The following is a 22,820-nucleotide window of genomic DNA, read 5'->3' as shown; positions in this document are numbered from 1 at the left end:
GAATAACGAAACAAGATTAGAACTATATGGTGCTACATATTTAAAGGTATCCTAAGTAGCGAGTTTAGTATACAATAGATTTATAGAGTTTATACTATTCATATATATTTAAATACTACTGTGTAAGTGTACAACCATGTCAGTTTCTTGGTGCTCTTCCTAAATAAACTTAAAATAATACTAGAAGGAAAAAGGAAGACTACATGCAACTATAAAAATAGGAGCAAAACCGTCAGTGAAATTTTACATACCTTAAAAAGAAACGGTAGCCAAGAATAAAAATAAATCGTTATTGAATGACTTTTGCACTTCAGCTCAAATTGAAACTACTTTTCAAATATCACCTAACTCCCTTCCAAGCCAAAGTATAAAAATCAATGCAAACATTCCTGTATTTTCCAAATGGAATTAGGAATGCAGTAAAAATTCTCTTAATGCTCAAACATAAGTAGATAAAATTAACTTAAGCAATTTAGAACTTCATAATCCTTAACCAGATTGACACAAAGCAACTATGCAAATTCCATTTCAACATCAATACTAAAATACATCTGACTTTTCCTCAGAGTAGACTATCATTTGTTTAAAATATTATTTCTCATAAACTAATCTGCCAATTAATCCACTTCCCAAAAAATATTATACTATATAATAACTAAGAACCACATACTAAGAATTTGTCCAAATAGAAATAGCTACAGATTAGCATTTCCTTACACCAATGATACAATGAAAATCAAGTTCCCTAAATATGCCCGAGGTGGTACAGAATTCTAAAGTGATTCCAAATTACATTCAGTTTTTTATTTTTTTATTACATTCAGTTTTTTAATGTTATGTTTTATCTTCCATATTCTAATATTTAAAAATTTAGCTATCCATTCTAACAATATTAGTGACTATCGAATAATGAAAATATGAGACTACCATACGTATTTCCCATGATCACAAATTTTACTGTATTAGAATTTAATCAAATATCTGAAAACTAACACAAACATATTCTCATATATACAGATGCATGTATATATATGAGGAACTCTTCCTTCTTACACTGAAAACAAAAAGAATGAAATTTCATTTCAGTGGAAAAGTAAATGGTTGTATAATCTTTCATTGGAATTGATTTACCTTTTTCCACACTGCTCAATAAGCCATATCTAAACATACTACACTGGGAGGCAGAACAGACTCTAGACTAAGACTTACTGGGTTTCAATCTTTACCACTTCCAATCCATAGGACCTTGAATATATTACAAAATATCTCCTAGTCTGTTTTTTCACGTTTAAATGGGGAAATTAGTACTTACCTCATAGAGTCATTATGAGGATTGGAAAAGAGATAAACCATGTACAGTATTTAGCAGAAGGGCTAGCACATACGTGCTCTAAAATGCTAAAAATGTTAGCTGTTGTCAATAACAGCCTCAATAATTATAATTACCCAAATAAAAGTCTCATATGAGTAATAACTGCAAAATAGTCTTTATCATAGTATATAGAACAAAAATGACAATTCCCTTTTCCAATCACACATTTCCTTCATTTGTTCTCTAAATGCCAAATATGTTGTACTCATAGAAAGAGTTTAGTCTAGTAGTTAAGAACATGAGTTCTAAGATAGGCTGTCCATATTCATATCCTAACTCCATCACTTCTTAACTGCATAACCATAAGCAAGTGATTTTACTCCTCTGTGCCTCAGTTTTTCCATCTGTTAAATAGGTTGATAATAAGTGCAATTTACCCTAAAAAGTTTTTAGGCCCATTACGTGTGCACATGCATGCGCGTGTGCAGTTTACATAGGTATCTGGAATACCATGAGCACTCAAAAATGCCAATAAAACATACATGGCTCATAGATACTATACAGAAGTACTAGCTCCTATTTTATTTTTTCTGAAATCAACCTGCTTGATTTATTTACTTAATACCAACAGAGACACTGTGTAAGGAACACTCAGGCAAAAAAGAAAAAGTACAAGAAAAAAACAACAACAACGAGTTGACTAAAAGCTAACATCTAAGTGATTAACATCTGTCAAAAAGCCATACTTAATAATTCAATTAAAAAGGGTTTCCTGGGCGCCTGGGTGGCTCAGTTGGTTAAGCGACTGCCTTCGGCTCAGGTCATGATCCTGGAGTCCTTGGATCGAGTCCTGCATGGGGCTTCCTGCTCGGCAAGGAGTCTGCTTCTCCCTCTGACCCTCCCCCCTCTCATGTGCTCTCTCTCATTCTCTCTCTCTCAAATAAATAAATAAAATCTTTAAAGGGCACCTGGGTGGCTCAGTCGGTTAAGCGTCTGCCTTCGGCTCAGGTCATGATCCCAGGGTCCTGGGATCGAGTCCCGCATCGGGCTCCTTGCTCAGCGGGGAGCCTGCTTCTCCCTCTGCCTGCCTCTCTCCCTGCTTGTGCTCTGTCTCTCTCTGACAAATAAAATCTTTAAAAAAAAAAAAAAAAAAAAAAGGGTTTCCTCCTATACCAATGCAGTATAGCAAAATTCCAACTAACCACATGTCTCAGTTTATAAAAATTAATATTCTTCTCCCCCCTCACTCAAAGCATTTTCAGGACACAGAGGACAAAGAAATCATAAAACAACAACCTATATTTCAAAAACATTGTCTGCAGTTGGTACACCTGAAACTCTACCTCATCCTAGTGTAACTACACTATTACATAAAATTAATCTTTCACTCTCAAAAGTATCACCCTTTGAAGTGCCACATTTAAGAAAACAACATATACTACTATACTTAATTAACAAATTTTATCAGAAAGGTTTACCAAAAGGCCTAAATCAAATAAAACTTTTGAATACTTCTATCTCCTCCACACCAAAAAAGAAAAAGAGAAGAAGGAAAGGTGAGTACAGGGCAAAATTGCATCTAAATAACTGAACCTTACAGTCCTACCAAAAAAAAAATTTTTTTTGCATAATTGGCTAAAAGAGCTATTTCACTAGACAAAAAGGAAACCATTTCTGAACCAAAGAACTTAAAAAAACAACAAAAACCCCACAATCCCAAAATCGTGTATTTTATATTATCTTGACTCAGCATGCTTTCATAATGCATAAAATACTGTAATTTAAAATTCCAGATCTAAAGGAAATTTAATATTTATGTACTTAAATTTCCAGTTCTCACGATTGCAACTTTATTTTCTATGAATATTCTACTTATCTTTAAATTCAACAAAGTTATGACTATTTAATGTGGAAGATCAAACTGCACTAATGTTAAAGGGAATACTTAAATATAATAATTAAATCTGTCCCTGAGTCAAGGAGCACAGCCCACTTGACTTCCTGGCAAATTGTTTAATCTCTGAACCTCAGTTCTCTAATTTATAAAATTAAGGGTACTAAAATACTACCTATTCGCAGGGTAGGTTATTCAGATTTTTAAAAGACAAAATGCACATAAAGTGCTTATTCCAATGACTGTATGTAAATACCTAATAAATAAGTTCTAAATAATAACCTTCTATTTTTTTAAATAAATTTCTCAAAACACATGGATATCTATAGTGAGTTCCCAATTATCAAAGTAAAATTTTCCATTTAACCAATTCTAACTCAGTATTAATTATCAATCAACATCTCCAAGTTCATTTTTTTTTCACAAAACATAAGTATAATATTATTACCAAAAATAAAGAACAGAGATGTTTTAGAAGATCACGTATTTTATCCAGGCCACAAAATAAACATCTTTGACTAGAAACCTCAAGACCAGACTTTATGTGATTTCAAAGTATAACTTTAAAACAAATTTTTCTGCCAATCTACCACCAAAACCCGTTCTCAAGTCCTTTCCTCAGGCTGTCACAACATAAGATTACATACTACAGATTAACTTTATATGGTTAATGCTATGTATTTTTTCAAAAACTTACTATGATGTTACAAAAATCAAATAACAGAAATAGTCCTCAATCTATTCATAAGAGATTAAGCAACAATCAAGAAAAAAGAAAACAAAGACCCAAGAGTGAGGAGTAAAAAGAACATTTACTGGGCACCTGTTATGTGTAAAACATCTATGCTTTTGAAACTGCCTAAACATCTCTCAACAGAGAGGAAAGGAGCGTCAGAAAAATTAAGTGACTTGCTCAAGGTTCAGCTGTGAGTACCTAAAGATTTCAAAGCACTAAAAATGCTTATCTAAATATATATGCTCATAAAAACAGTAAAAAAACATGCTCCATTCTTTCAATACCTCAACTGCTCAAAACTTGCATTGGAGTAATTACTACCAAAGGAAAAATCTGCTTAGTTTCATCAGTTTTATTTTTTAAGTCCTAGTCTAACTCAGCAATAAATCACATTCCTTTGCCAAAATACTACAGGACAAACCAATTTTTTAAATACAATAACGTAATTGAAAAAACATGAACAAAATTCCAGAGTTCAGAGTGAGAATGCTATTTCTGAGAGTACAAGAAAGAAACTAGCCCTATCTGAATATGTCAGGGAAGAAGAGAAAATCGCACAATGTGACCAATTTATGCTAGAAACAGGAATTTAATTTTTACTCAATAAACAAGAAAGACCATAGTTTTTAAAGCAGGTTTTGCAAAATTAAAAGCATACCAGGGCCAAGATTCTTCCTTCAGTCTTCAAGGAAATTAACTGACATTAATGCCTAGAATAAGGACAGACATCACCTAAAATCATGGACTAGAGAAAACAACTTACTTATCATTCTTTTATTTTCTAATTTTAAAAATGAAAGGTACATAGAAAATTTTCAATAAATATTGGAAAATCTATCAAGAGCAAAACAAGACTTAAATTCTCAAATTAGTGGTTTTGTTTCCAATTATTTTGTTTTCTCATGTGTATCACCTATATTTTGGCCAACCAATCTGATTTGAACTTCCCCTTGAGCTTGGGTAGGTGAAAAAAAAAAGCAATTCACTGCTAAAATTTAGATTAAGAGGCTTCATAGGAAAGTATACTGGAATTATTGGAAATGCTTTAAAATTCATGCAAATTTATCAATAACTACCTGTTACTTAGAGCCAGTAATAGCCAACTTAAAAATATATATATTATGGTTACTGCTTTCTAAGCACAAATTCTGGGAAAATCACAAACTTAAGAAATATTTCAATGCACTATATATTTCAAAATTCATTTTTAAAAATTTTAGTGATTCAAATGAGTTACTAATTACTATTCAATTCACAAGAGGTGTATGTCACTATTGCTCTTAAACATTTTTCAGCTTGCAATATAGAGAAACATCTCAATTTATAAAACAAAGGTGTTCTATAGGTTTTTTTTCAAGTATTATACGTAGCCACATTTTTACTGTTTTAGAGAAGCTGTTCTTGGGGTGCCTGGGTGGCTCAGGCAGTTAAGCATGTGACTCTTGATCTAAGCTCAGGTATTGATCTCAGGTATTGGTCTTGAGTTCGAGCCCCATATAGGGCTCCACTTTACTTAAAAAATTGAAAAATCAATAAATAAAATAGGGGCGCCTGGGTGGCTCAGTTGGTTGAGCGACTGCCTTCGGCTCAGGTCATGATCCTGGAGTCCCGGGATCGAGTCCCACATCAGGCTCCCTGCTCAGCAGGGGGTCTGCTTCTCCCTCTGCCCTCTTCCCTCTTGTGCTCTCTGTCTCTCATTCTCTCTCTCTCAAATAAATAAATAAAATCTAAATAAATAAATAAATAAATAAATAAATAAATAAATAAATAAATAAATAAATAAAAGCTGCTCTTTAAAGGCCAATGAAGAATAGACTCCTGAAATACAAATACTTATTTTGTACTAGCAGTAAATAGATATCAAACCATAATGTCAGAGAGTAAAAAAGGAAAAGTTAGGAAATGTTTCCCAAAGGTGGTCCAGAGCTGGATTTAACAGGGGAGAAAAAATGAACTTATTAAATGTCCACTTTGTTTCAAGCCCCAGAGATTTAATAACAATAGCCTAAACTTATTCATTTCTTACTCCTGTGCCAGGCACTGCACTAGCACTTTAGATGAATTAACTCACTCAACGTTCTAAGGTTAATTAAAGAGTATTCTACAGACACGGGAAAACTGGAACGTCTATTTAAGATTTCAAGAATTAGAATCAAAACGATTAACATGGCTTAGAAAACAAAATATACAGCTTAGAGCATAACAGAAGCTAAGAACAAGTAAGTATTCTGGAGATCCAGGAATTTAGTTTTACCCCAGAAAACAAAATTATATCACAACTGTGAATAACTGCCTGAGAAAGAAATCAGAGGTATTAAAAACTTACATTTTACTTATTTCAGTGGTTATTAACATCAGAATCACTTCAGGGCTTTTTCTTACTCAGTAGATTTGGGTCAAGATACAGATGTATTTTTAAAAACCTTTTAAAATGATTATATTGTGTATCCCTGGCTAAGAACCACTGGTCTCCTCAATTTATAAATAAAGAAACTATAACCCAGAACATTTAAATAACTTGTCCAAAGTTTAAAAGATAGTATCAGAGCTTTATCTAGAATCTAGCTCTCTCAAGCTACAGAATATATTACAACTATGGAAAACGATAGAGAAGTTTAGAGGCTGTATGCCAGCCATGAGCACATTAGACATTACTAGGATTTTTATAACCTTATATATTTTATATCTTTATACATTCTGCTGAACAAAATTCTGGAATCTTAAATAAGGACCTTGTCACTTATTTAAGTACACCTTGTCACTGCCTACCAGAAGCTTCTACTCATACTTCAAAAGCAAGCACAAAAGTCACTATCTCTTCTTCCCCAGAATGGAATCGTCAATGCCCTTCTCAAGACTCCCATAAGCACACTTATGCAATACATTTTAGGTAAATAACTGTAAATCTCTCAACCTACTAAAATGTGAATTTCTTGGCATTGGAGACTGCATCTTAATTAATCTGTCTCCCCAGTGTCTGTGAAGACATTCAATAAATGAAGAGTAAATGAATTAATGAAAAAGAAACCCTCAAAATTTGGGACTAACTAATAGTTCATATGATTTATAAAATATTTTTTAAAATGTAGTTTTATTACTGTCAAGTATCTAAAATAATCAACTATGCAATAAGAAAGTATTTTCCAAAACAGGCTTTTACTTAAAACAAGAGATTCCTTTTAAATTGGCACATGTACCACCCTATTTACAAATTAGCAATTTAAGAGCTTATGAAGTTTGTTAACTTATTTAAGTAAAACACTGCAGCATAATATTACTCAAAGAAATGATTAACCAGGAGATTGTCTCATCACTGTCAGATTAAGTAAAAAAATCTATCAAAGTCTAATTACAGTACTAAAAATTCCTAAAAGGATCAAAGAAGATTTTCCTACATTTACTGATAAAGCCAACAGTAAAAACAGTCCACAAAAAAACCACATTTTGAGAATAGAAAAGAGTACTACTAATTTACTAATTACTAATTTCTCCCCAAGACAGAAAGAAACAAACTTACTGGTGGACTTTCTTAAATTGCATTTCTTATATTTCATGTTGCAAAATTTTCAATGTGAAAATGTTACTATTTAACTTTATGTAAGGTTTAAAATGAAAAAGTACATTAGAAATTTCAAATTTAGGGCGCCTGGGTGGCTCAGTTGTTAAGTGTCTGCCTTCGGCTCAGGTCCTGATCCCAGGGTCCTGGGATCGAGTCCCACATCGGGCTCCCTGCTCAGCGGGAAGCCTGCTTCTCCCTCTCCCATTCCCCCTGCTTGTGTTCCTGCTCTCGCTATCTCTCTCTCTGTCAAATAAATAAATGAAATCTTAAAAAAAAAAAAAAACTCACTCAACTTCCTAACTTAAAAAAAAAAAAAAAAGAAATTCCAAATTTAGGAGCGCCTGGGTGGCTCAGTCAGTTAAGCATCCCACTCTTGATTTCAGCTCAGGTCATGATCTAAGGGTCCTAGGATAGAGCCCTAGATTGGGCTCCTCACTCAGCAGGGAGTCTGCTTAAGATTCTCTCTCTCTCCCTTTGCCCCTCCCTGAACTCTCTCTCTTTCTCTCTCTCAAATAAATAAATAAATCTGCATGGGGCTCCACACTGGGTGGGGGGCCTGTTTAAAATTCTCTCTCCCTCTGTACCCCCCTCCCAAATCCTGCACACTCACTCTCTCTAAAAATAAAAAAAAATTTAAAAACCCAAATTTAATTTGGAACAAAATATACCTTCAAGTGGGGAAACGATTGCATGTGTTCTTAAAATTAGGGAAGACAAATGCTACTTCATTGTTTCTTTTTACACTTTTCCTTTCTGCTTTATAAATACTCTTCCCCCAATTCAAACAAAATTTCCTATTTCTTTAGTATTGTTTATATGGTTAGTCCTTTCAATTTCTACATTTTAATGGCAAGGACTATATTTTAGAAATAATCACAAAGAAAAAATGCACAGAACATGAAAAGCAAATACAAAATGTATTTCTCCAAAAAAACTTGAACTGAATTTTAAAATTCCTAATTCTAAACTATGTCTCATTTTAATACATTACAAAGCTAAACAGAGGTCTCCATTAATAATCACTCGGGGGCGGGGTATCTGGGTGGTGCAGTCAGTTAAGCGGCCAACTCTTGGTTTCAGCTCAGGTCATGAGATCAAGCCCCACATGGGGCTCCATACTGAGCATGGAGTCTGCTTCAGACTCTCTCCCCTTCTCCCTCTGCCCCGTGCACTCTTTCTCAAATAAATAAATAAATCTTTTTTAAAAAAATTAATCATTCTGGGGGCGCCTGGGTGGCTCAGTCGTTAAGCGTCTGCCTTCAGCTCAGGTCATGATCCCAGGGTCCTGGGATCGAGCCCTGCATCGGGCTCCCTGCTCCGCGTGAAGCCTGCTTCTCCCTCTCCCACCCCCCCTGCTTGTGTTCCCTCTCTCGCTGTGTCTCTCTCTGTCAAATAAATAAATAAAATCTTTAAAAAAAAAAAATTAATCATTCTGGTACACTGATAGTATGATCTCAATTATCTTTTCATGCAAATCCATAGAAAGTTCGTACAAAAGTAATCTACAGTAAAAAGAAATTATTTCTGTAATATAACTGCATATTTCTTTAAGGTTACTGTGTGTTCAAAATCTAATTATATCTACCACAAAAATGTCAATAATGACTATAAATCTAATGACAAAAATAATTAACTTAGAAACCATACTTAGTGGTCAATAAAAAAAAGTGCCAATCTAAATTGTTATTATTTTCTAGAATAAGAATTGGACAGGGGCTGGGGTGCCTGGGTGGCTCAGTCGTTAAGCGTCTGCCTTTGGCTCAGGTCATGATCCCAGGGTACTGGGATCGAGTCCCGCATCGGGCTCCCTGCTCAGCAGGAAGCCTGCTTCTCCCTCTCTCACTCCCCCTGCTTGTGTTCCCTCTCTCGCTGTGTCTCTGTCAAATAAATAAATAAAATCTTTAAAAAAAAAAAAAAGAATTGGGCAGGGGCACTGGCTGGCTCAGTCACAGGAACATGCAACTCTTGATCTGAGGATCATGAGTTAGAGACCCACACTGGTTGTAGAGATTACTAAGACATAAATAAATAAACTAAAAAAAAGAGGGGGGAGGGAATTGGGTAAATTATTTAATCTCTCCAAATTCAACTGCTTTATCTATAAATAAGTACATCATAGACCTAAGGACAAATTAAAGAAAAAAATTCAAACAGCATAAAGTCTCAATAAAATGGCAGCTAGCATTAATTTCATTACACATTATTTTTACTGGACAATAAAGAGATGAAACTTTTTAGTTCTACTAACATATAAAGTGTACAACTACTGGAGCCGACCCAAAATTACTGCTGGAATTTAACTTAATGCAAACAATTCCTAGGAAATTATCAAACAAGAATATGGATTAGATTTTCAATCATCCTAACCACTAAGGACAAAAACTTTTGACCCTGACATACTTTTTCATCTGGGCTTCCTGATTTTTTACATATTGGATATAGCTAACTAAGTATGTTCATTCCTTTAAAATTTTCTTACAATGTAAGTATACAAGCAATAGATTAAGGACCCTAATTTCATTTATATGTAAACTGCACCATGCTGCTTCAATTTTATTTTTGTGAAGAGTCCAATTTAATCAAAATATAATAAAATATGCATGCACATATGTTAGCATTTGTACAGAAAAGGGTATAAGTACATAAGGCTTATTTTTAAAAGTGGGAGAAGGGCAGACAAAGAATTTCTAAAGTGACACAATTCTCTTATGTTTGAGTTTCTGATAGTAAACATGTATTCCTTTTGTAATCATTAAAAATGCTTAATATTTAAGTTATTTAACTAGTCCACAAAGGATAATCTATCATTGCCACTTGAAAAAATAAAAGTAATTTTTCCTAAGTATTTTTCAGTGATCTTTATCTCCTCAGCCTACCATCCAACATAACATGAAAAAATATTGTCAAATACTCATTTTTACAAGCAGCTTTCCTGAAAAATAAAGTTACAAATGGACATGATAGGATCTGTTTAAATAAATAATATATATTATTTAATTCAGATTTATGGAGAGATGTTTCCTTCTTACCATGTTTAAGGCTCTTAATAATGAAACCCCACTGAAGGGAAACATACTAATAATACTTATTAGTCTACAATTTGCTACAAACCAATCTTTGGAGCATGTTTCTGCTCCTGATTGAGGAACAGAGAAAATAATGCCCTAAATGAAGAGAAACATAACACTGAAAGAGAAAACTAAAGCTAGTCCCCTCCCTTTACCTTGCACTTACACACTTCCCATGCACCCTTTTTTTCCTCCTTTAAATAGCAGATACCAGCTAAGGACTTTCAATTTTTTACACTGCTATTCTACTCATTTTTTCCTCATAAAATAAATATATCCAAAATCATGGGGAAAAGACTGAAAAAAAAAAAGAAAAATAGCCTTTAATAAGAAAATTTTTTTTTAAAACAAAGTGCATTGAAACCTGCAAACATGCCATTCAAAAAGAGTTTACAATGGCTGGGTGGGTCTTCTCTTCCTTTCTGTCCTTTAGAATTAAGGCAATAATGTAACAAGAAAAATTATTCAAGTATTAAATGAGAGACCTTTTTGGTACAGAATTATCATATTCATGTTGGTGGCAGGTAGGAAAAGAAAAGAAACAACAAAATAGATATATTTTCTAAACTCAGCAAAAATGTTTTGGTATTTGCGAATGTGTTTGCTAATAGCAGTAAAATTTCGAAAAAACAAATGTTGCCCCAAAAAAGTTGCTGAGACTCCTAAATATTCACAGAGGTTTTAAACTATTTTCACATTATCATTATCTTTTATCTTCATAAACAATCCTGTGATGTAGGCAGAGAAGGGATTACCATCTCTGAATTATAGAAAACTAAACTGAGTTCAGTTACTGTTTAAAATGGGCTATGACGGGGCGCCTGGGTGGCTCAGTTGTTAAGCGTCTGCCTTTGGCTCAGGTCATGATCCCAGGGTCCTGGGATCGAGCCCCGCATCGGGCTCCCTGCTCCGCGGGAAGCCTGCTTCTCCCTCTCCCATTCCCCCTGCTTGTGTTCCCTTTCTGTGTCTCTCTCTCTGTCAAATAAAGAAATAAAAAATCTTTTAAAAAAATAAATAAATAAATAAAATGGGCTATGACGGGCGCCTGGGTGGCTCAGTTGGTTAAGCGACTGCCTTCGGCTCAGGTCATGATCCTGGAGTCCCTGGATTGAGTCCCGCATCAGGCTCCCTGCTCGGCAAGGAGTCTGCTTCTCCCTCTGACCCTCCCCCCTCTCATGTGCTCTCTCATTCTCTCTCTCTCAAATAAATAAATAAAATCTTTAAAAATAAAAAATAAAATAAAATAAAATAAAATGGGCTATGACTTCTACTTGTAAAGATAAGATAATCAGAGCTAGAATGGACTTTAGCATTTGTTTTACAGTTAATTTTCCCGTTTTATAGATGAGGAAAAAATGAAGTTCATGGAAGTCAAGATACCTCCCAATGTTACAAAACTCTTAGTGACAGACTGAAGACTGTAATGCAGTTCTCCTAAATTCTGGCCCCATACTCCACTTCCACAACCACACTGCCTGCCATGCCACGGTAACAGATAAAAAAGGAGCTTGGAAAATGTTAAAAATCAACATATAAGTGAGTAGTATTATCAGGTCTGGAAAAAGACATATTTTCAATAAAAAACAGAATTTCTAAGGATTCAAGAAACAAATAAATTTAAATGTAAAACTACCTACCACCTTCATGTCTTTTCCCTAAAACCCTCCTTCTTCATGTGTTCTCACATCCCTGATTAGTCTACAAATTCCTTAAAATTTCCATAAGCTGTACATATTAAGATGTCAAAAATTTTTCAACTGATGCAATTTTTTTTAAAAAGCAAAACATTTTCAATAATCATGTTACATTCCTATAATAAGCATTAAAGCATATTATTTTTGATTACAGTAATTTATGAAGTCATTTACTCAAGTCACTTATTTTCATTGTGTATGCTCACTAAAATATTTCCATGCAGACTTCCAATTGAAACAGAGCGATCGAATCTGACAATCTGATGCACACACGCATTAATAAAAAGGTGATAATTGATTGGTAGACATGTATTATGTAGTGGAAGTTTTTTTTTTTGAGGACTGTAAGACATTAGGATTGAAAAGATTAGGTAGCTCATACTGTCATAAAAATGCAGACTGCATGAACCTTATAAACACATGGTGAACGAATCTTACTCACTTTTTTTGGCGAGATTTTTGAACAAATGTTTCAATCCCTAGCCAGCCAGGAAGATATGTCAGTCTTATAGAAAACTCTATAGGCTAAAAGATTCAAAATCTATCTGATGCATTTGTATGCAAAATTACACAAGGAGAGCAAACCAAAAGCTATTATTAAAACTAGAGCAAGATTATACACACACTCATATGTTAAATACATACATATAACATAAATTGTGTATTCATCCATTCAACAAGACTTAACTGAAGACTTCGTGAGCCAGGTAAGGCCCCGAGTACTAGTAATTCAAAAATGAGTAACACTCTCCCTGCCCAGAGGGAACTCACAATCAGGCAAGGTAGACAAAATATTTCTCAACAAACTCTAAATATGTGTTAAGTGCTGAAATATAACATTTCAATAACTCAAAATATTTGACACTTGGATATAATAATCACATTAAACTCATTTTTCACTAGCTCAGTAATACAAGAGCCTGAAGTTTCTCAAAACAGGAAGTGAAAAAAATCTGCTTTTAAGGCAGTGAACTGAAATAATAAGAGTTGAAATGCCTAAAATTTGGTTTAATCTTAGCACTTTATGAAGGTGGAATAGGTAAAGTTTGGTTGTATTTATACCATAAAAATGTTTAAATGCATGCTTAAAAAGGCATTGTGCCCAAATACCCAAATCACTTTTGATGTTACTCTCACTTCCTCTTCTGAAAACCATCATAACCATTTCCTTTAACCACAATACCACAGGTCTAGTAATTTTTAGTACTGCTTGCCTTGCTCGTTTTTTTGGACAAAGTTCATATAGGAACCAAATTTCAAAGTTTGTGAAGAAGCATAATCTCACAAAAAATTCAGGTCAATACAACCTGTAAGTAATACTATCAAAATTAAGTTCTTTGCAACTACATAAATTTATAACCAAGGCTCTTTGGTAAATGCAGAGGGCTTCTTTGTAATGACACTGAGCTCCGGCCACGTAAGATGTAACAAACTGAATAGACATATTGCAGTTACTCTCCAGATTTTACTGTGTTTAGAGGCAAACTAATCTTGCATCCAGGTAAGCAACAGGAACATAAACCATCCTTATAGAAAACTTATCACTATTAAGCCAGGACAGTCTTCTCCTTTAAGATTACAATATCTACAGCAAATTGTTGGAGTAAATCAGTTTTATACTTGAACCTCATTATACGGACTTCAAAAAAAATATTATTTCGTCAGCAGCCCTAATTTACACACGTTATAATTCTACTATGGTCATGCTGAAGGAAATATTCATGACATATTAAAAAGCCAACAAAATAATTACGAAGACATGACATCAAATACACCTTGGAAACTCAAAGAGTGTACCCAAAAATCTCTTTTTCTCTTTACCAAGTTCTTTGAAACTTACTAACCTTGCCTTAAAAGGAAAAAAAAAAATTTGGTTTGTTTTCTCTTAAGATAAATTATTTATTCTATCTTTACATCTATTTTTTTTAACTCCAACTCAGCCTTCCATTTCTCAATCTGCTGAAGCCATTTTTAAAGACTTTCAATGGGCCTATTAGCTACAACTACACAAATTTTCCTTATATGTTATCAACCAGCAAAAATAGCAATATATTTACAGTTTTAATTTTGTACCGACACCGAACTTTAAGAAATGGTGTTTCGGTCCTATTAGACAAGGTTGGAAAAACGAAGATGAGGAGGAGTAAAGAGGGATGGGATAGAAGGTTGTTATTCCTGTTCTAGTGACTCACAGCCCAGAAGTATTTCAGAAGAAAATTAGTTCCACCCTCACTTCCCCCTCCTCTCCACCCTCAAAATGAAGTAATTCCAAATTGTCAGCATGCTCTCAAACGACTTCTATTTAGCAATCTAAAATAAAGTGGCAAGTGGAGAAGATGCGGGGTTCACCCTGATTAGCAATTCCCTTCCCACATTCACACATCAAAAAATTCAGACGAAACTGCTACCATCTCCGCCAGATTCCTACCATTCAGCCTCAGTTACGGAACACGCAAGTTTTCCTCTGCTCTCCCCGCCCCCATCTTGCCCACCCTCTACCCTCCCTTTCCCGTTGACCCCGTTCCGGGGGCGGGGGCGCCGAGGAGGGGGCGGCAGCGGCGCCCCTCACCCTGTGCGGGCCGGGCCGGGCCGGATCCCACCGCTGGGAGCGGGGAAATGGCTTCTCTCCGCCTCCGGCCGGCCCGCCAGCCACCGGGGCAGGCGCCGGGACTCCGCATTAGGCCGCGGCGCATCTCAGCGACCCCGGGCCGGGCCTGCCGCGGCCGTGCCGTGATTTCTGCCGTGGGCGCCGCCCGCTGCCCCCACCGCCGGTTCTCCCCCGCCGCCCGCCGCCTCCGCCGCGGCCTCGCCGGCCCGTGCGCACCTTTTTGATGTTGTAGAGGCGAGTCAGCATGCCGACGCCCCGGTCGTTGAGGATGGTGAGCTTCTCCGCCAGCTTCTGCTGACTGGGCTGCAGCACGGAGCGCGACATGGTGGTATCTGTGGTGGTGGTGGTGATGGTGGTGCCGCCGCCGCCGCCGGCCGCCTCGCGCCCAGTCACCGGCCCGCGGCCTCCGCGTCTGCCTCTCTCGGGCCTCCTCCCCCCGCCCCCAGCCCGCGACCTCCGTCTCAGGGGAGAACGTCCATGACCCTTGCGCCCCAATCCCGCGCGGCTGACAGAGCGAACCGCGGCAGACGCCTCAGGGTCCCTTCCCCCGCAGCAGCCCGCGCCCCGGCAGCCTCCTGCCTTCCGCCCGCCGCCCTTCCGTCCCCACCCCCGGCGCTCTCCGCCCCAGCCCCCACCGAGCCGCCTTCCCCGGCTCCTCCACTAGGTGTGGCGGCGGCGGCGGCGTCTCCGGCGGCTGAGAACGAGGCAGCTTCCCGCAGCCCAGGACGAGCACTCGGTCACCTGATCGGCCGCGCCGGCGCCCCCGCGAGGCCGGACGGGGAACTGCGCCTGGGGGGGCCTCGCCCGCCCCGCTCCGCTTGGCCGCTGCGGCCGCCCGCTTGGGACAGGACTCCCGCCCCAGACCCTGCCCTGCGAGCCCACTGTGCCTGATCCCGGCACGGGAGTCCTCCGCCGGGACCGAGTGGAGTCGCATTTCCATGCTCCTTCGTCTTCGCCCCACACCCCTCGCCTACAAGTTCCCAAAAGTTGCCTTTCCGCACCACCTCCCTAAAGAAACCATCAGAAGCCCGGAGGGCGGGAGGGGAGCGTTTCAGGCGACTTTCGCGTAAGAGTGGGCTGGTGGCTCCAAGCTTTTCCCTCCCACTGCTTGACAGACGCTCCCGGCTGAACACAGCAGATGTTGCGCTCCGCTAGGCGGGCATCGCCTCTCCCACCCTCCCCATCCCATCCCTACTCCCCTGCCTCAAGGCAGTTTGTGAGAGAGGAGGTCGGAAGTGAGGGCAACTCAAGTTCCTGAGATAATCGGAATCCGGCATTTGTCGACTAGTGGCACCCATCCGGAGAAGACTCTAAATAGGCCCTGGCATGAGGGAGGCAAAAAATAAATGTTCAGTGAATCAAGAGACGATCGCATTTTTTTCTGGCCTCCACCCTAAATCCCACCCCTTCTTGGAAACATTCTACTTTTCCGTCTCATTGTTTTTGGGGTTTTTTTCCTGATCGGTTTCTTCCCGGCCACACTCCAAGACTACTCCCTCTAGACAAATGTATTAAACTTGGTTCCAAAAGTGACGGAATCAAGGACTTAGGTAATTGGCTTGAGGAGTTCTAGCCAAGAGGATTCACACTGCTTTGATCATTCTGCCCTTAATTTCTTTCCATGTGTTAATCTTTCTATTATATTCGTTAATTTTAAGTGAATGACAAAATGTTCTGCCACATTCAAAAAAACATTCTAAGAGTAGATAAGCTATCACTGGATTGATCAAAACGCTTTATGAAAAGGAAATTGTGATGAAAGCTTTAAAAAAAAATTTAAGGGGTGCCTGAGTGGCTGTGCCTTCAGTTAAGGTCATGTTCTCGGGGTCCTGGGTTGGAGCCCCCCACCTTGGGCTCCCTGCTCAGTGGGGAGCCTGCTTCTCCCTCTCCCTCTGCTCCTCCCCCACTGCTCATATTCTCTCTCTCTCTCTCTCAAATAAATAAATAAAATCTTTAAAAAAAATTTTTAAAGCTAGGGTATGTACTATTCCTACAGAAATCTTCTTTTTTTTTTAAAGATTTTATTTATTTATTTGAGAGAATGAGAGAGAAAGAGAGCACATGAGAGGGGGGAGGGTCAGAGGGAGAAGCAGGCTCCCCGCCGAGCAGGGAGCCCGATGCGGGACTCGATCCAGGGACTCGATCCAGGGACTCGATCCAGGGACTCCAGGATCATGACCTGAGCCGAAGGCAGTCGCTTAACCAACTGAGCCACCCAGGCGCCCTCCTACAGAAATCTTTATTTTAATATCCTGACAAGAGAAAGGGAATGGACTGAATGCATTTGACTTAAGGGACATTAAAGAAGTCCGATATCCCCCACAAAGTCAATCATACCTGACACTGTGCTTTAAATTCTACGAAAAGAACTTCATTACCTTGAATGAAGACTTTGTACCTAAAGAGTCCTTTTTTTTTTTTTTTTTAATTCAAACACCTCAGGAAGATGACCTTTTGAGCTTTTCTTACTCAGTAAAAGGTTGGGGGATTTAATTTATCTGGTTACTTTCCAACCTGATAGTTAAAATTTTAATTTAGAGGAGGCAAGCATCTGGAGCCTGCCACAGTGAGAGCAGACTTGGGAAAAGCAAAGCTGCATGAGGGGTTTGGGACAGCCAGTTAAGAAAATGGAAAGATGGTGAATGTTGAGATACAGATATGCTCTTTCGGGGGACCACAAACAAATTTAGCTAGAGGCGGAACTACAGAGTCCCACCAATGAAAGTTTACATCATTTTCTAGTTTTTGAAAAGTGCTATATAAAGAGAACAAGAAAATGGCACCATACTATCATTTGAACACAACTATTATTCCTCAGGAAAAGCCACTATCATGTTTCCATATGAACTTGAACACTTATACCTGCTTATAATTCAGAATACCCAATAGAGGGGAGAACTTTTTAGATACTAGTCCAGTATTCAGCTTTTATTATAATTTCTAGACATATTGTCCCTAGACTGAATGGAATATGCCTATTTGAGTAAAAGAGATTAGATCTAGCTGAAGTATTTATAATTCTTGCATTTTTTCTACATTTTGCATCAAAAAGCATCTTGTTACTAAGATTCAACCCTTTCAGTATTTGCCTCTATGTATAAAAAGCATACTATCAGAGCTAAGGTAATTATGTATTTTGCCATGTACATATGATTTTATGGCAACTGTAATTAGTATATATCATTTTATATTTTCTTTCAGTTCTTCAGTCTAAAAATACGTTATACTGTGTTAATCAACCTATAAAGCTATTACCAAAAAAAATGTACCTGTTGTGGTTTTTTCCTACCATAGCTTTCTGGAAAAGCATAAAATTTTTAAAATGATTAGGAAACTAAGTTTTAAAAGCATTATTGGAGATTTTATTTCCCTCATCATATAAAGCATAGTTTTAACAGTTCATTTGGTACTAAAGATTTCCAAGTAGTTTCCCTTCAGTTAAGAGATTTCTACTGTTCTGTCCCTAGAACATATTCGGAGATCACTAAAATTATAAGCCAGAGATGTAGAAAGTAGAGAATAGCTTCAAATTTGTAATAATCTTAGAAAATTAACTAATAAAATTAACTAGTATAGACCTGTATGCCTAAGAAAGTGTGAATTTTATTGTATATAAATTATCTCAATAAATCTGATTCTTAAAAAGTTATATATCTACATTTGAAAAAATGTTTTTTTGAGGCAAGTATAATGGTACTCACTCTAAGGAAAGTAAGCATTTGGAAATCCAAACTGGAAAATATTTAAATTGGAGGAAGAGTGAAGTTGGCTTTATAGAAGAGTTTATGTTAGAGTTATAATTTGTGGTCCCCAAATATATTTTACAATGATTCAATTATAAAATTCTCATAAAATTTCAGAAACTAATTTATAGCACACAGCTTTTTATATAGGAATTATAAAACATTCGATCATTTACAGTAACAATTGTGGATGGATTTAAAGAATATTATCCAGTTCTATATAATACATAACTAATCAAATACTTAAAATGTGCAGAGTACTATTCTAGAAGGAGATATGAAGCTGTGTAAGATACAGATTTTGATCTCCTTGAACTCACATCCTGATGAGAATAGAAATATGCATAAGGAGATCTAATAGGAGGCAGCCTGAGGTACAAGGCTACAGAAGACCTAGAGAGAACAGTTTCAAACTGAAGCTTCTAAGAGCCCTTTTCTGAATAACTTACATTTGAACTTTGAATGAGAGTGAAGTCTTGGACTTATAAACCTGTAGAAAATGACATTCTATGCACAAAGTTCAACCTTAGTAAATGCAAAATAGCAGGAAAATAATAGGAATGCTCATTACATACACAACAGACACAATGAGAAATAAAGGTGGAAAGAAAAGTGGAACAGAAAATATATAGGCTTACAAATGCTAAGGCAGGAAAAAAATTCGGTGGAGAAGAAGAAAGATAGAAAAAAAGATGAGAGAACAAAAGATGACTTTGGGAAACTTGAGGATAATAAAGATAGTTTGAAACAGTTGCTGACTGTGACAAGGATTACAGATTATCCTTCAGTGTCTATGGGTTCTTTCTCACCTAGAAATAAAATAAAGACTACATTTCCCAGCCTCTCTTGCAGCCCCCTGTGGCCATATGACTGATGTTCTGGCCAATAGGATATAAGCTTTCAAGACCCTTCCTTAAGAGACTGCTGCAGCTTTCCTTTTGCCAGTTCTTCTACACTTACTTCATTCAGACACATGAAACAAGGATGCAAAGGCCACTATCTTGGACCATGAAGACAATGGCCACATGCAAAGGAGGGCAAAGATAGACATGGAAGGTTTATGCGGGCTTTTTAGAGCAGAACTGCCATACCAAACCTTGCCTATCCTGATCTGGATTTTTGTGAAAGAGAAACTTTTATTTATTTTTTTAAAAGATTATTTATTTATTTATTTGACAGAGGGAGACACAGCAACAGAGGGAACACAAGCAGGGGGAGTGGGAGAGGGAGAGACGCTTAACGACTGAGCCACCCAGGCGCCCCGAGAAAATTGTATTTAAGCTTCTTTTATTTATTTATTTTTTTATTACAGCCACACCTGATCCTAAATATTAACAGTTTTTGTGGCCAGTATTATATCTCTACTAGGAATCAAATCAGGAATAATAAAATTTAACATTCAAGCGTTTTTGCACTATGTGTTGTTAGGTGCTACTATTTGTGTTACATTTTCTCATCTATCTGTCTCAACAATCCTTTGAGATATCATCATCTTCATTTTACAAGTGAGGAAACTGGAATGCAGATAGGTTTTTTAAATTGCCGTAGAATGTGTTAAAGCTGGTATTGGATCCCTTATCAGCCTGACCAAAATTCATGCATACTCTTACTTACTGTGATGTCACTGAAGATCAGTTGGATGGCATAAATTTGTCAGGTATCCCAGTGAACATGATTCTGCAGTTTCTTCTAAAGTCCCTTAACTGTGCTCAAACCTTTATAAATAATCCCTTCATTAAATTTTCTTCAAATAACAGACTCATATTTTCCCCTAATATACCAGCTTTTTTTAGATACCTTTCTTTAGCTTTGTTTTCTCCAGAAAATACGATGAAAATTATTTCTGTATTGCTTTTTGCTAATCATGAGGAATATTTCGGTTTACTTTTAAAAATCACTTATGTGATCCAGCCTCCCTACTTAAAGCAAGAAGAGAGAAAAATTGACAAAGGCAGATTGGATTAAAGCCTTTTGATTAGGATGTTTCTTGTCAAAGGTAATGTTCCACTTATTTTTAAAGACAGATGCAACATTTTTCTTCCCCATCAGACTTCAGAAATAGATTTCTCACAGCCTGAGAATGGTGCAACAGATATATATTGATTTTGTCCGTTCTCCATCCCTTCCTTTGGGAAACCACTACGTTCTGACAGAATTGAGTGCAGAAAGAGAAAAGTGAATCAGGCAATGGGAGGGGTCAGGCACATATACAACAGAAATTAATGGGGACACATGGGTGGCTCAGTTGGTTAAGCATTTGCCTTCAGCTTGGGTCATGATCCCAGGGTCCTGGGATCAAGTCTTGCATCAGACTCCTTGCTCAGTGGGGAGCCCGCCTCTCCCTCTGCCTGCTGCTCTCCCTGCTTGTGCTCTCTCTCTGACAAATAAATAAAATGTTTAAAAAAAAAAGAAATTAATGGAGTTTTGCAAAGAATTATCATTTTTAAAAATTGTTTCAAAGACTACATGTAGCTGGACCATAATGCAAAGAGAGGAACCAACGCTGAGTGAAGAAGTGTGGAGAAGGACAATCGAAGATTTCACTGTTGTTTAACAATGGTCATAGAAAGGGTAAACAATAACATACATATTAAATCAATACTTCAAGTTCTGTTCCCCTACATCCAAAGACAATCAGGTATGAAAATTTACTCCACTAGAAAATAATTAGGAAGGACAATAGGGAAAAGATGGAGCAACAGTATCCCAGTATCTGTAGTAAATGAAATAGGAGTTGAGACTTAGAGCCAGAGATTGCAACTTGGTATTGCAAAGGAATAATGAAGACAGGCCTAAATGAAACATGAGGTGTCTCCAGTAGTCAGCAGAAGAGATGCCAGAAATAGAACTGATCCAAAAAGTTCAAAAAGAAAACAATGAAAAATTAGTTACAGTCTTGACCTTGACCATTCACATCCAATTAGTTTCATCTTTTGGCTTGCCAGATCTTTGATAATGCACTTCACACATGTTTATTTGCTTCTGTTCTGCAAAACTAATGATAGATTTATCTTTCCAAGGAACTTCAGTTTTCCCTATAGAAAAATTCCAGTGTAATGAAAAATTTTATTTTATGATCGATTTTAATTCATCTTGATTATTTTCATAGTACAAAGGATTTGTGAATTTTTTGGTTTTGTCTTAGGTATGTGTTATGCTTAGACTTACGCTTAAACAGTGGATGATGAAATACAAATCAGTGTAATTTTGGTGAATCCTTCTAGTTTAATCTGAAGTTTTCTTTAAATATGAGAATGCATAGAAAATTGGCAAAGTCAATGGTAGGACAAAACTTGAATTAGAATATAGGATAAGCCTATTATGATACTCAAGTTCCAGGTGAACATATAAGACCCAGAATATTTACATTTAGTAGACCCCAAAAGTAAACAGTTTTTCAAGAATTTGGAAGGATGTTGAATAAACTGAACTGGACATCCAAGGAATGGCCTAGACCGTAGATACAAATTTGGGATCATCAGAATACAGATGTTATTTGTTTTTTTTGTTTTGTTTTGTTTTGTTTTGTTTTTAAAGATTTTATTTATTTATTTGAGAGAGAGAATGAGAGAGAGAACATGAGAGGGGGGAGGGTCAGAGGGAGAAGCAGACTCCCTGCCGAGCAGGGAGCCCGATGTGGGACTCGATCCAGGGACTCCAGGATCATGACCTGAGCCGAAGGCAGTCGCTTAACCAACTGAGCCACCCAGGCGCCCCTACAGATGTTATTTGAAGCCACGGGAATAGATGAGATCACTTTTGATAGGTAAATAAAGCCTAGTCTAAAGCCCTTAGGAACTCCAACTTTTAAGAATTGAGAGCCAGCAAACTGAAACTGAATAGAATTGTGAAAGGGAACAGAGACCGGGGCAGTACCTGGAGGGGTGAAGGGAGGGGCTTTTGTTTATTTTCAGTGGTAGTTGCCAAATTATCCTGTAGAAGGAGAGATTTATAACTCAGGGCAGAGAGGAGGGTCAAAAGAGCAGAAGCTTTGGGGCACCTGGGTGGCTCAGTTGGTTAAGCATCCAACTCTTGGTTTCATCTCAGGTCTTGATCTCAGGGTTCAGGGATCAGACCCTGCTGTGCCTCCTGCCCCCACCCCGTACCTCCCACTCAGCATGGAGTCTGCTTGAGATTCTGTCTCCCTCTACCCCCCACCCGCCCTGGTCTAGCACTTGTCTGTGCTCTCTCTCTCTCTTTCTCTCA

At 37.4% G+C, this 22,820-nt stretch overlaps 1 protein-coding gene across 2 annotated transcripts in view; it reads right to left on the bottom strand.

Annotated features, from left to right (window-relative positions):
- Window positions 1-15,468, bottom strand: part of NCKAP1 (NCK associated protein 1) — a 105,555-nt gene extending 90,087 nt beyond the window's left edge. For both annotated transcript variants that reach the window (XM_035007588.1, XM_035007587.1), the window contains exon 1: window positions 15,088-15,468. In XM_035007588.1, coding sequence (XP_034863479.1) covers window positions 15,088-15,195 — 108 coding nt within the window. In that variant the 5' untranslated portion in view covers window positions 15,196-15,468. The remainder of the gene's footprint in view (window positions 1-15,087) is intronic.
- Window positions 15,469-22,820: the final 7,352 nt, after the last annotated feature.

This window comes from Mirounga leonina, unplaced genomic scaffold, assembly GCF_011800145.1.
Source record: "Mirounga leonina isolate KUSES-001 unplaced genomic scaffold, KU_Mleo_1.0 Mir_151, whole genome shotgun sequence".
Classification (NCBI taxonomy): domain Eukaryota; kingdom Metazoa; phylum Chordata; class Mammalia; order Carnivora; family Phocidae; genus Mirounga; species Mirounga leonina.
Note: the sequence above shows the minus strand (reverse complement) of the source record. Positions and strands in the feature narration are given on the sequence as shown.